This window comes from Elephas maximus, chromosome 20, assembly GCF_024166365.1.
Source record: "Elephas maximus indicus isolate mEleMax1 chromosome 20, mEleMax1 primary haplotype, whole genome shotgun sequence".
In the NCBI taxonomy this organism is placed as follows: Eukaryota; Metazoa; Chordata; class Mammalia; order Proboscidea; family Elephantidae; genus Elephas; species Elephas maximus.
The window spans coordinates 56858491-56871248 of record NC_064838.1 but is presented as its reverse complement, the minus strand read 5'-3'; the positions used below and the strand labels follow the sequence as shown (position 1 = coordinate 56871248).

The 12758-nt window shown below is 38.8% G+C and overlaps 1 protein-coding gene across 20 annotated transcripts in view; it reads left to right on the top strand.

Moving 5' to 3' along the window:
• The window catches only part of PBRM1 (polybromo 1), a 126752-nt gene that overhangs the window by 22368 nt on the left and 91626 nt on the right, over positions 1–12758 (top strand). For 19 of the 20 annotated variants that reach the window (XR_007514485.1, XR_007514486.1, XM_049863258.1 and 16 more), the window contains exons 5-11: positions 136–279; positions 880–996; positions 3191–3259; positions 7185–7283; positions 9547–9632; positions 10723–10818; positions 11447–11538. Coding sequence is in view for 17 of the 20 variants with exons in the window: in XM_049863258.1 (XP_049719215.1) it covers positions 136–279; positions 880–996; positions 3191–3259; positions 7185–7283; positions 9547–9632; positions 10723–10818; positions 11447–11538 (703 nt within the window). In the remaining 3 variants the exon portion in view is untranslated. Of the gene's footprint in view, positions 1–135; positions 280–879; positions 997–3190; positions 3260–7184; positions 7284–9546; positions 9633–10722; positions 10819–11446; positions 11539–12758 lie in introns of those variants that run through there. The other variant, XM_049863276.1, reaches the window with a different exon arrangement.

Sequence of the window (12758 nt, the reverse complement as noted above, 5' to 3'; positions counted from 1 at the left end):
TTGTTAAATTTATAAACGAATTTTCTTAGTTTTAGAATACACACCTCTGCTGGAATAGGATGCTTTGAAAGTAGTGACAGTTGATAACAATAAAACTACTGAACTAACATGTTTTTCCTATTTGCCTATGTATAGCCAGATTCTCCTGAATATAAAGCTGCTTGCAAGCTCTGGGATTTGTACCTTCGAACAAGAAATGAATTTGTTCAGAAAGGAGAAGCAGACGATGAAGATGATGATGAAGATGGGCAAGACAATCAAGGGGCAGTGACTGATGGAGTAAGCATGCAGCCGAAACCTGTGGTGGGTGGGCTGTCTGGGATGTGGTGGTTTTCTCAGGGCTGCTGTGAGCAGCTGGGCTTCCTGTATAGTTGTATTGGGAACTAGAAGAGTAAGTAGGCATGCAGCTAGAGTCTCACTCCACTTCCCAGGGATCCTGGGACAACCTGGACAGTGGGTGCCATTGTTGGTGGTTTTCTTGAATTCCTTTAACACTGATGCACATTTGTGGCTCACTTTTAAAGATAATCTTCATATTATCAAGGGCTGGTCCAGTATTACTAGATTGAGACATCACATAAGGAAGGGTAGGCAGTATTGTGATTAAAATACAGTGTAATCACTTTAGTTAGGAATATTTTTGTAGATTGAACTGGTCACTATTCCTAAAACATGCCAAGTGTGTTTCTGCCTCTGGAACTTTGCAGTTGTTGTCCTCTGCTTGGAACATGCTTTCTCCGGCTCTTCTTGTGACTGATGCTTTTTCATTATTTTGAATTAGCTTTACAATTTTAGTAACTATTTAATATTCAGCTTTTATTTTTGGATTTCTCTCACCAAGTACTTTTTTCTCTTCCCTTCTCTCTCCCTCCCCCCAAGTCATCTCCAAGTTACTTGAAGGAGATCCTGGAGCAGCTTCTTGAAGCCATAGTTGTAGCCACAAATCCATCAGGACATCTTATTAGTGAACTTTTTCAGAAACTGCCTTCTAAAGTGGTAAGTGGTATGATTAAAGACAGGTGAGGAAAAGTGTTTGACTTTTTTTTAGCACTTCACAGTTTGCATTAGCTCTTTGAAGGTAACCGAGAGATCTTCCTTGTGACCTCAGCAGCAAGCACAAAGGATGTGTTCTTTCCTTTACTTGGCCAAGAGGGTGTGGGCTTTTTTTTTTAATTTGTGTTTTTGTTTTTTTGATTGGTAATTCTTAAATGATAAAATAAGCATCTATACTAAATCTTTTATTTATAAAAGATTAGGTACTCTTCTGCTCCAATAAGGAAGGGGTTTTTAAGATAAGTGAGACCTTTTAAAACTGTCAGGATCCCTTACGGCTTCACACGCAAGAGGCAGGTAACATGGCTATAGGTTTGAGTCACTTTAGCTAATAGAACTACAAAAACTTCAGTGGCCTCAGCATTCTTACGTTTCTAGACAATGTTATACTTTCTGAAGTACTCTACTATAGCACTTAACCCCATTGTGATCATTTATTTTTCTGTCTGCCTCCTTCCCTAGCCCCTGAATTTTTGGAGGACAGGAACCTTGCCATGTTTACCTTTGTGTCCCTGCCATGTAATTGGGCCCCAGCATGGACCTTATCGGAGCAGAAGAGTACCTAATTTGTAATAAATGTACAAGAAGTGCTTGTTAATGATGAGTGGCATGCAGCTTTCCCCATCAGTCATTGACCAGACTGGTTATTTTAAGGTGTGTCTTGACTAGTTGTAGGACAGGTATGACATTAGACATAAAGCATACAACTGCAGTTCTCCTGAGTGTGTGTCTGATTAGAGATACATAATGATTATGTTGGTCATATGATGCAAAATTACAAGAGAACAATCTTTACTCAGGACTTTTATTCTTACTCTACAGGAGATAATCAGTAGTAATGAAGCCACCAAGGGTGATTTGGCACAAGAAAACCTTGTTTCTGGTTCCCCCATGCCAGGAGGGCCTTCTGGGACACCATGTAGCAGGAGGCGGTTGGGGAAGGCAGGTTCTCCTCGTTGGTCCCTCCGACGACAAAGACTGAGACCTGGAGGGAGAGGGCAGTTTTTATCTTTCCTTTTTAAGTTGTTCCCAGGTAGTAGCTGGCTGAGCAGGACCCACAGCTCCACTTACTGTGTACCCCAAGCTGGGTGGCCCTACCACAATTTGTCTTCTAAACTGTTTCTCAGAGGTGGAATTGGTCCAGTGCAGAAGGGGCAGGAAAGGCGTTTGATCCCAGCAAAGGATTGGGGTGAGGAAAATAGAGAAGGGAAAGCTGAGGCATCAGATGAGGTGCTGCATCATTGAGGTCATCCCCTCAGCCCAGTAACCGAGGCAAAGCTGCGGCCTTCTGCCTTTTATTGTTGCTCAGGCTCCAGTAGGGTTTGAACAAACAAGTTGGAAGAGACTGGCGGACACAGTCTGACTCCCGCTGACACCTCTCTCACCCGAGCAGATCAACTTTTGATTTTTGGTTGACTTCAGTTATTTCCTCTAAAGAGTAAAACCTGTGGGAAAACCTCAAGGCACGGAATGCGCTTTAGCATTGTGAGGTCTTACAAGGACATTCCTTTGACTTGCTTGGCTTTCTTTCTTGTGACAGGCCAATATTTGATAAGAAATCTGAAATTTGGTATAATTTTGCTTTGTTTCTGTAATGTAATTTCATTTAAAACGCATTTTGTTTTTTTAAAAAAGTTACTTTGCCTGAAGTAAGTAGAAGCATTAAGTTAAGCATGTAGCTTACAAATCTTACAACCTGACTTCTAGATTCTGAAGAATTATTTTAAGGAAAGGATATAATTATGTTATTTAGACTGGAGAATTTAAAGAAGCTTATAACACGCCCGTGAAGAGCATTTCTCTGCTTCATTTCCAGGCATAGATGTCTTGACCTTAAACTGAAAATTGTACACTTCTGTGAATTTACGATTTTTAAAAACATTCAATTGTAGTGTGTTGGTTGTATAATAATAAATACAAAAGGTAAACTCCTACGACATGCTGTTGAGTATTTTAGGAAAGTTGTTAAAATCAAATTGTTTTTGCTTCATATGTAACAATATGCTGTACTGTGTCTTTAGCCTTGAATCTCACAAAGCTGCCCAACTGATTGTATGAGTAACAGATAGTCAGTGTGCTTGGTTGTCTTCTCATTATACTGTCACTTACTGCACATGCCTGGGTTTTTGTCTTCCAGCAATATCCAGACTATTATGCAATAATTAAGGAGCCTATAGATCTGAAGACCATTGCCCAGAGGATACAGGTATGATGGTGACCATATATGGTTTAGGGCAGATTGGCCTATGCTATTTTTAGAGACTTTTAGAAAACAGAGAAGCAGATGTCTTTATAAGGGGTTATTAGCAATGTTAAAAAAAAAAAAAAAAAAACCCATTGCCATCGAGTCAGTTCTGACTCACAGCCCCATATTGTTTCCAGGGAGCACCTGATGGATTCGAACTGCTGACCTTTTGGTTAGCAGCCTTAGCTCTTAACCACTTCATCACCAGGGTTTCCATTAGCAATATAATATCCACAAATTAGCAGAGTGTTAATGCTTGTCGCTTTGCAGAAGGCAGCTTAGTGTCCCTTTTCCATTTTTTCTGTAGAGAGCAAAACAAAATTCTCTGTGACATAGTTAATCTTGCTCTTAGACAAAAATTAAAAAAGCACTGGTCATGGACATTTCTAAGTGTGAAAGCTACATTTGGTAATAAAAGCTTTGCAGTTTAATGCTTTCAAAATAGTTTTAGGGTATCTTGAAATAAAAGTCACCTACAGCAGATGTTAGAGTATAAGCTCAGTGAGAATAGAGACTCCTTCTGTTTCCCCTTCTATATTCCCCACGGTGGTAGCAGCAGCTGACACTCACAGAGGCTTGCTACGTGCCCAACACTGTTCTGAGAGCTTTCTGTTTATCGGCTAATTCCCACAGCTCCATAAGTAGATAGCACTGTTACTCCATTTTATAGGTAGGAAAACTGAAGAAGTTAAGTAACTTGCCCAAGTCACAGACTATTAAGGAGAAGAGTTAGGATTTGAATCTAGGTATTCTTGACTCCAGATCTGTGCTCTTAATCCCACGCTTACTGCTTCTCCGCAGACTAGGTGCTCAATAAATATTGAGTGAGTGAATGATTGGATTTTTTTTTTTTTTTTAAGTTATTTGTACTGAAATAAGTGGAAGCATTAAGTTAAACACGAGGTTCACAAAGGTTAAGAAAGGTACGGGAGAAAGAGCCAAATTATACCAAACCAACTGCCGTTGAGTCAGCTCTGGCTCACAGCAACCCCGTGTGTCTAAGAGTAGAACTGTATTCCATAGGGTTTTCAGTGGCTGATTTTCAGATACAGATCACCAGGCCTTTCTTCCCAGGGTCCTCATGGTGGACTCACAACCTCCAACCTTTCACTTAGCAGTCAAGTGCATTAACTGTTCGCACCACCCAGAGGCTCCTGGAAACTTAGTTTTTGGAGTTGGGCTGACGTGAGTTCTTCCTGGCTCTGCTACTTGCTAGCTATGTCAGTTTGGTCAAGTGAGTTGCCTGCTTTCTCTGCTGCATGTTGGGTATCATATCACCTCTTTGCAGAGCCATAGGGGTCACTGATTGTGTATGTAAAGCATCTGGTCTATCTCCTGTGGAATGAGGCCTTGGTAAATACGAATTACTGCTCCTTTTGGGATAAGGAGGGCTTGGGGCTCCCAGTAGAGGATGCAAAAAGGAAAATGTAACGTGTTATATAAAAGGAGACCGAAAGCATAGTGGTTTGCCAGGAGAGACAAAGTTTCCTTGACTTTAAATTCTAAAAGTATAGCATAGAGTCACAGTGTAGTGATTAGTGGTACCACAGATAAATTTTCTAGAATGTTAAAATACAAGTTCCCTAATGTATCATCTAGGAGCCCTGGTGGTACAGTGGTTAAGTGCCCGACTGCCAACCGAAAGGTCTTAGAAGGTCAGTGATTCAGACCCACCAGCCGCTTCATGGGAGAAAGCTGTGACAGCTTGCTTCCGCGAAGATTACAGCCTTGAAAACCCTATGGGGCAGTTCCCCTCTGTCCTATAGGGTCGCTATGAGTCAAAAGAGACTCAACAGCAATGGGTTTGGTTTTTTGTTTTAATGCATCATCTGCTTTTTAAGGTAGCCCACCACCTGATACTGAGAATGACCCAGTCGCCTGGAACCTAAAGCTCTGGGATTTCTAACATCTATCTGGGAGAAGGTGTTTTCGTAATACCGAAAATCCCGTCAGATCCTTAAGCACCTCTACCTTAGCCCCAGTCTTCTCTTTGTGACCCCTCACCATATCTTCTTCTTTCTTCCTTCCAAAGGTCCCAAAGAGTCACCTTTTTTTTCTTTTTTGTTGTTACTGTAATTAGGATCCTTATCTCTTATGTTCGAATTCCTTCCTACCCCCTGATACAAGGCACTGCAGTCCTCTCTGCACATTGTTTGCTGACTTTGGCTTTCTTCCTGTCTGTTGTTCTGCTGCCTACAGACTTAAGCCGCTTGTTTTCTAATGCCTGATGAAACTAGTTGCAGCTCCTTATGTCAGTTCAGCAATAACCAACTGTGGCTAACTTAAGCAGAAAAGGAATTTATGAAAAGGGTATTGTGTTAGGGAAGGAAGGCTGGAGAACTAGCTGAGAAAATCAGGAGAACTCCAAGTCATGGCACAGCCAGGATCATGCACAGCCTCTGTGACGCCATTGCTGTTACCGCTGTCCTTTGCCACTGGGAGCCCTGGACGCTCCCTGCTGCACTGCTGGACTCTGCTCCCCTGCAGGACTCAGGAATTAACTTCCGCTGCTCCCTTGCCATTGCTTTAGTCCGTCAAGCCCCAGGCATGCAGTGAGCTGACCCATGATTATTTCCCATCAGCCTGAGTGCCACCCTGTACACAAAGCAGCTGTCTGCCCACTTTCACCCTCTGTAGTGGGAGGTGGGGCCTGCCTTCCATCTGTGCCGGGAGTCCCTCAAAATAAGGTTACTCAGTTCTCAGGCAGTCCCACATGGCGAATAAGGTTACTCAGTTCTCAGGCAGTCTCACATGGCGAATAAGGTTACTCAGTTCTCAGGCAGTCCCACATGGCAAATAAGCAGATCCTCTCCTGTGCCAGGCTCTCTGGATTCTGACTTATTTGTCCTTACGTTTGTGCACCCTGTGCTTATGGTTCCACCCTTTCCTACCCTCCTCTCAGCTGAGTCCCCTCAGTTTCTAGAACACGTCCTATTCAGTTCGATTTCCTTCTCATTAGTCGTGTGTACCTTTTACCTAGAGTGCCTCCTTCCTTCCTTCCTTTTGTAAGGTGAGGCCATTATAGTGAAGCCTGTGAGAGCTGGAACTCCTTGTTTTTCAAGGCCTTGGAAACCCTGGTGGCGTAGTGGTTAAGAGCTACGGCTGCTAACCAAAAGGTTGGCCGTACAAATCCACCAGGCACTCCCATGGAAGCTCTATGGGGCAGTTCTACTCTGTCCTGTAGGGTTGCTATGAGTCGGAATCGACTCGACGGCAGTGGGTTTGGTTTTGGTTTTGGTAAGTTTTCCACCTTTGATAGGGTGCAGCTTACCACTTTTCTTTGGCTATTAGTGGAAAATTTTTTGTGTTTTCCTTCTCTGACAGGTTTCACCTTACACAGGTTCCAGCTTTCACGGGTCTTACTGTCGGTCAGTCTCCCTGGGTTATTTTGGGTTGAGTGAGCTGTAACATGTAAAAGCTCTTATATGGAGCCTGATGCATAGTAGATATTCACAAAATGTTGGCCTCTGTACTGGTATGATGGTTTCTTATTTTGCCTTAAGCAGTTCATGTAACTGAAAGGGCTTTACTTCATACTATTGAGCCCACCTTAATGATGAATGAAACACTTAGAACAGTGCCTGGTACATAGTAAACGCTATGTGTTTGTTAAATCAAACAACTTTTACCTATCTGATTTTTTGTTAATTTTGTTATTTTTAGGAAAATAATGTACCTGTAGTTTTATTACTTATCTCAAAACTTATTTGTAAATGGGCAGTAGTAATAATCCATAAAAGAATAAATGACTTTATATATTGTTCATATGTATATCTTCCAATAAAGTTATGGAATATGATGGCAATTCAAATAATGTGGAGTTTTTTTTAAGGCTGTACTGATTAACTCATTAAGAGGAACTGCTATATTTTGTTGTTTACTGTAGAACGGAAGCTACAAAAGTATTCATGCAATGGCCAAAGACATAGATCTCCTAGCAAAAAATGCCAAAACCTATAATGAGCCTGGTTCCCAAGTGTTCAAGGTGAGTTTTGTTGTCGTTGTTGTACTTTCATTTATAATAGTAGATACTTTAATTTAGGGTTAGTATTTTTTTATATAACACCTTTATTAAGATATAATTCATGTATCTTAAAATTCACTGATTTAAAGTGTATAATTTAATGGTTTTTAGTATATTCACAGAGTTGTACAACCAACACCACAATCAATTTTAGAACGTTTTCATCACCCCAGAAAGAAACCTCATGTCCATTAATAGTCATTCTCTGTTTTTCCCCCAACTTCCCAGCCCTAGGCAACCACCAGTCCACTTTCTGTCTATAAATTTGTCTTTCTGGACATTTCATGGAAATAGGATCATTTAATATGTATAGTCTTTGTGGTTGGCCTCTTTTCCCTAGCATAATGTGTTCAAGGTTCATCCATGTTGTAGCAGATACCAGTACTTCATTTATTTTTATTACTGAATAATATTCCATTGTATGGATATACTACATTTTGTTTATCCATTCATAAGTTGATAGGCATTTGGGTTGTTTCCACTTTTTGACTACTATGAATAAATGCTGCTATGAACATTTGTGTGTAGGTTTTAGTGTGGATATCTGTTTTCAGTTCTCTTTGAGTCTGTACCTAAGAGTAGAATTGCTGGGTCACATGGTAACTTTATGTTTACCTTCTTAAAGCACTACAAGACTTTTTTCTGTGGTGGCTGCACAATTTTACATTTCACGTCCTCACCAACACTTGTTTTTTGTTTGTTTTAAATCATAGCCATCCTAGTGGTTGCGAAATGGTATCTTGTTATGATTTTGATTCGCATTTTTCTGCTGACAGTAATATTGAGCATCTTTTCATGTGCATATTGGTCAGTTGTGTATCTTTGGAGAAATGAATATTTAAACCCTTTGCCCATTTTTAAATTGGGTTTTTTGTCTTTTTATTGTTGAGTTATAAGAGTTGTTTACATACTCTGGATTTAGACCCTTACCAGATATATGATTTGCAACTATTTTCTCTCATTCTGAGGGTTGTCTTTTCACTTTATTGACAGTGTCATTTGAAGCACAGAAGCTTTTAATTTTGATGAAGTCCAGTTTATGTATTTTTTCCCTCGTGTTTTAAGTGTCAAATCTAAGAAACTATTGCCTAATCCAAGATCATGAAGATTTACATCTATGCTTTTTTCTAAGAGTTTTATAACTTTAACCTTTACATTTAGGTCTTTGATCCATTTTGAGTTAATTTTTTATGTAGTGTGAGGTAGGGGTCCAATTTCATTCTACATGGAATATTCATTTGTCCCAGTGCCATATGTTAAAATAAATGTTCTTTCCGCACTGAATTATCTTGGTACCCTTGTTGAAAATCAGTTGACCTTAGATATATGGGTTTATTTCTGCATTATCAGTTCTACTCCATTCATCTGTATGTCTATCCTCATGTCAGAAAAGATAAATTTTTGAGCCTTTTTTAATTTAAATACTGATTTATTTCTTGAATTTAAACTTTATAAATATAAGAAGCAATGTGTATAGTGTAATACCCAGTGTAAATTGATTGTCTCATTGCTTTGTAATTCTCCCGTAGACCTTTTATACCCCTGTCATGAACAGATGCTTGGAGAAATGTTCTGAGTTAATGATATATTAGTGGAGATTTAGCAAGGGATGCTCAGAAAAATCTTTTTGGGGCAAAATCACGTAGACCCTCAGAAAGCTCACTGAGATACCTGCAGTTACTATAGATAGTTAATGTTAACTTTTATCTTTCCTCTTTTAAGAAACAGTGAAAATCAGGAATGAACTACAAAGTCCTTTGCATTCTTAGTCTTGATAGAATTTAACAATACAATGTTAATTTGTTGATACAGTTAAAAATTCTACTTTTTTATTTTCCCTAAACTAAATCGTAAGTGAAAGTGACGTTTGGGATTTGATATATTAGTATGCTATTAGTCTAAGGAAGTCCATTAATCCTAGATTCGTTTGCATAATCTTTAGAGTTACATCTTTGCTTCAATCTTTAGTTCAGTATGCACAGGCAGAGTTATTTTATTTTGACCCCCTTTTTCCCTTGTTCACCGTTAGATCTTTGTCTGTTACTTAATAATTGTGAAAGCGCTAGGAGGCTTTTTAACTTACATTTAATTAGTGACAACTTTTTGAAGATGTTTTAGAAGTAGAAGGAGTACCATAGATGGTGCCCAGTGCAAGAGTGAGGGCATTTTAAACTTCCCAGCCTTTCTCTTCCTTTTTTAAGCCAAGTAATCTTTATCTTGACAGGATGCAAATTCAATTAAAAAAATATTTTATATGAAAAAGGCAGAAATTGAACATCATGAAATGGCTAAGTCAAGCCTTAGAATAAGGTAGGTTCAAAAATGTTTAAGATCCTTGTGCCTTTACTATTTGCCAGATTTTCCAGCTAGTGGAATCAATACAATGGAAAGCAAGATTTGTGTTGCATTTTAAGATTTTATTTACAGTTGATAATGTGATTCTGAATAAAGTAGGGTAACCCTTACCCAGTCCATTCATGGCAACTAAAGGCCATTATGTAAAAGGAAACATTTTTTTAAGGCTTAATACCACTATATGTTTTTATTGCTTTATACGGTTATGGAGTCTTAACGGCACAGCAGTTCAGAGTTGGACTGCTAACCGAAAGGTCGGCAGTTCAAATCCACCAGCCGCTCCTTGGAAACCCTATGGGGCAGTTCTACTCTTGTCCTATAGGGTTGCTATGAGTAGGAATCGATTCCATGGTGACGGGTTTTTTTGTTTTTGTTTTTTTAATCAAAACTTGAAGGAGTCCTGGTGGCGTGGCAGTTAAGAGCTCAGCTGCTGACCAGAAGGTCAGAGTTTGAAGCCACCAGGTGCTCCTTAGAAACCCTATGGGGCAGTTCTACCCTGTCCTACAGAGTCGCTATGAGTCAGGAATTGACTCAATGACACTGAGCTTGGTTTGGTTTTTAATACAATTTTATGTTTGTATGTGTAATTATATATTTCGTAAAGGTCTTTAGCCAGGTGTCAGGAGATCTAAAGTCTCATCCTGGCCTTTCCTTGAGCTAGGACCGTGACTTTGAACAAATAAATCTTAGTTCTGGGATTCTGTTTTCTCCTACATGAAATGGGAGAATTGGTTGGCTACTTTCGAAGCTTTGTCCTGGCCCTGACCTTTGTTTCCTTAGCAGACCCTCTGAGCACTGCAGTGAACATAAGCTCTGTAGAGGACAGGTCCTGTCTGCACTCTTCTGCAGAGTTCTTAGGTCCTGGAGCAGAGCCTGCTGCACAGTAGGGACTTGGAAATATTTGAGCATTTAATTTAGAAAAGTGTTGTTCCCTTGCCTTTGGCCTTTTTGTTCATCCAGCGTTCATGACTTTAGATGTATGGGCGTATTTGTGATTTCATCTGTCAGGTTTTCTAAGCTGCTTTTTTATCTCATCTCTGGATAGAACTGCATCAAATTTGGCTGCAGCCAGGCTGACCGGTTCTTCACATGGTAAAGGCAGCCTTAGTGAAGAGAGAAATTCCACTAGCAAGTATTACCGGTGAGAGTGAGTGTGTGTGTATTTGGTCTGAGAGCTGACCTATTCCTATGTGGTTAGGCATCCTAGTGTTTGCCTCATGCCTGTCTTGAAGTAAAGTTTTTGAGTTCATTTGGATTACTTTAAGATATCACACCTTTTATTTTAAAAGTTGAGGTGCTATAGTTGCCCTGACCTCACCTCTCAGAAAATGCTTACACAGAAGTTATTTGTCAGGCAGTATTTAATGTTGGTTAACCAATAAAATGTGTAGTCAAATATAAATTTTGCATTAGTGATAGAATTCATGTTCAGTGTAAAATATGAGCATCTTAGGAAAGAATTACTAATAACTGTGATTGAATATTTTTCATAAAACAAGGAATAGTGTTACATTTAAGTTAAAAAGCAAATTGCAGTTTGCTTACTTGAGGCTCTCTACCAGCACTCCCTTTTTTCTAAGAGAAAAAAAAATCAATCTTCTTGGCTAAGACTGATTATGGAGAATATTAAGAAGGATAAAGATAAATTGGTTAAGTAGAAATATTTTTCTTTGATGTGAATGCATTCTTAATAATTCCTATTTCCTGTAAAGTAACCAAATTATTATAAAATCTCTCCCTGTCTTCTAATTGCTTGTTTTTCTTTGTAGTAATAAAAGAGCAGTCCAAGGGGGTCGTTTATCAGCAATTACCATGGCACTTCAGTATGGCTCAGAAAGTGAAGAGGATGCTGCTTTAGCTGGTAGGAGTTAGGTTGTGACTAGTTAATACCTTCTCAACTTATCCCTCTGGCTGAGGAAAATTTCAGTGACTTTGGTTTAGCTGGAAGTTCCTCAGTTTTTGGAGTATGTGCCATTTTTTTGCATTTTGATTACATTCTTTGGTTGATGAACTTACCTTAAACTTATTTTATTTTGTGTTAAAGCTCATAGCTGGGTAAATAAGTACTCAGAAACAAGAGGCGTGATGACTTAGCAGATCCTGGTTTAAAACCTGTGATGATAAATAGTGAGTACTAGTGAAACTATGATGAAATCCCAGGAAGAAATTCACGTTAGATTTCCTGATCAGTGGCTTATATTTCATTAGGATGTGATTTTTTAACTAGAGTTTATGATTTAAAGATCGATCTAAATTACAATCAGAATTAAACAAGCCCAGCAAAGGACATTGGGCACTAAAAATCAGTGTAGAAGTATATAATTTTTTAATAAACACCAACCCAAAGGACAGCTGTAGTAGTGTATTGGAGTTCATCATCTGCCTTTTTCTTGTTTGATATAATATTTTTCATTTTACAGTAGGTGTTTTTATATGTAGAGATAAAATTTGTTTTATCAGATTATTCTGGCATATCTTCTGATTTTATAATCAAATGACAACAGATTTTTCCAGTTGTATCTTATTTTCTATGCATGACCAAATATTCTATGGAAATTTTATAATAACTCTAGACCACTTACTAGAGTATGAATTTATTTTTTTGACACAGTCATCTACAGAATTACATTTTATACTTAAATCGTCATGGTCCTAGCAAGAATTGAAAGAATTATCTTTTTCAATAGCTTTGTTTTTCACTGATGAAAAGAGTGACTGACACATATGTTATGCATTTCCTTCTAACGTTTGGTTATATCATTAACCTGTTAGTAGCACAACAAATTGAAGGAAAATCACACCATTTACAACATTTCTAAAAGCTGTTTATTGCTCTTCCTCTCATAAGAAATCCATTTATCACAGAGGGATTCTTATTTACAGACCTCAGCTATAAGAAAACAAAGTAGGTGCCGTGAACTATGTACATAGTAGATCTTTTAGGACATTACTCAGAACCTGTTTACCCTTAATTTAGTCAAAATTCTGACGAGTTTGGAGCCTTGGTGGTGCAGTGGTTAAGACCTTGGCTGCTAACCAAAAGGTCGTCAGTTCAAAGCTACCAGCTACTCTTTGGAAACC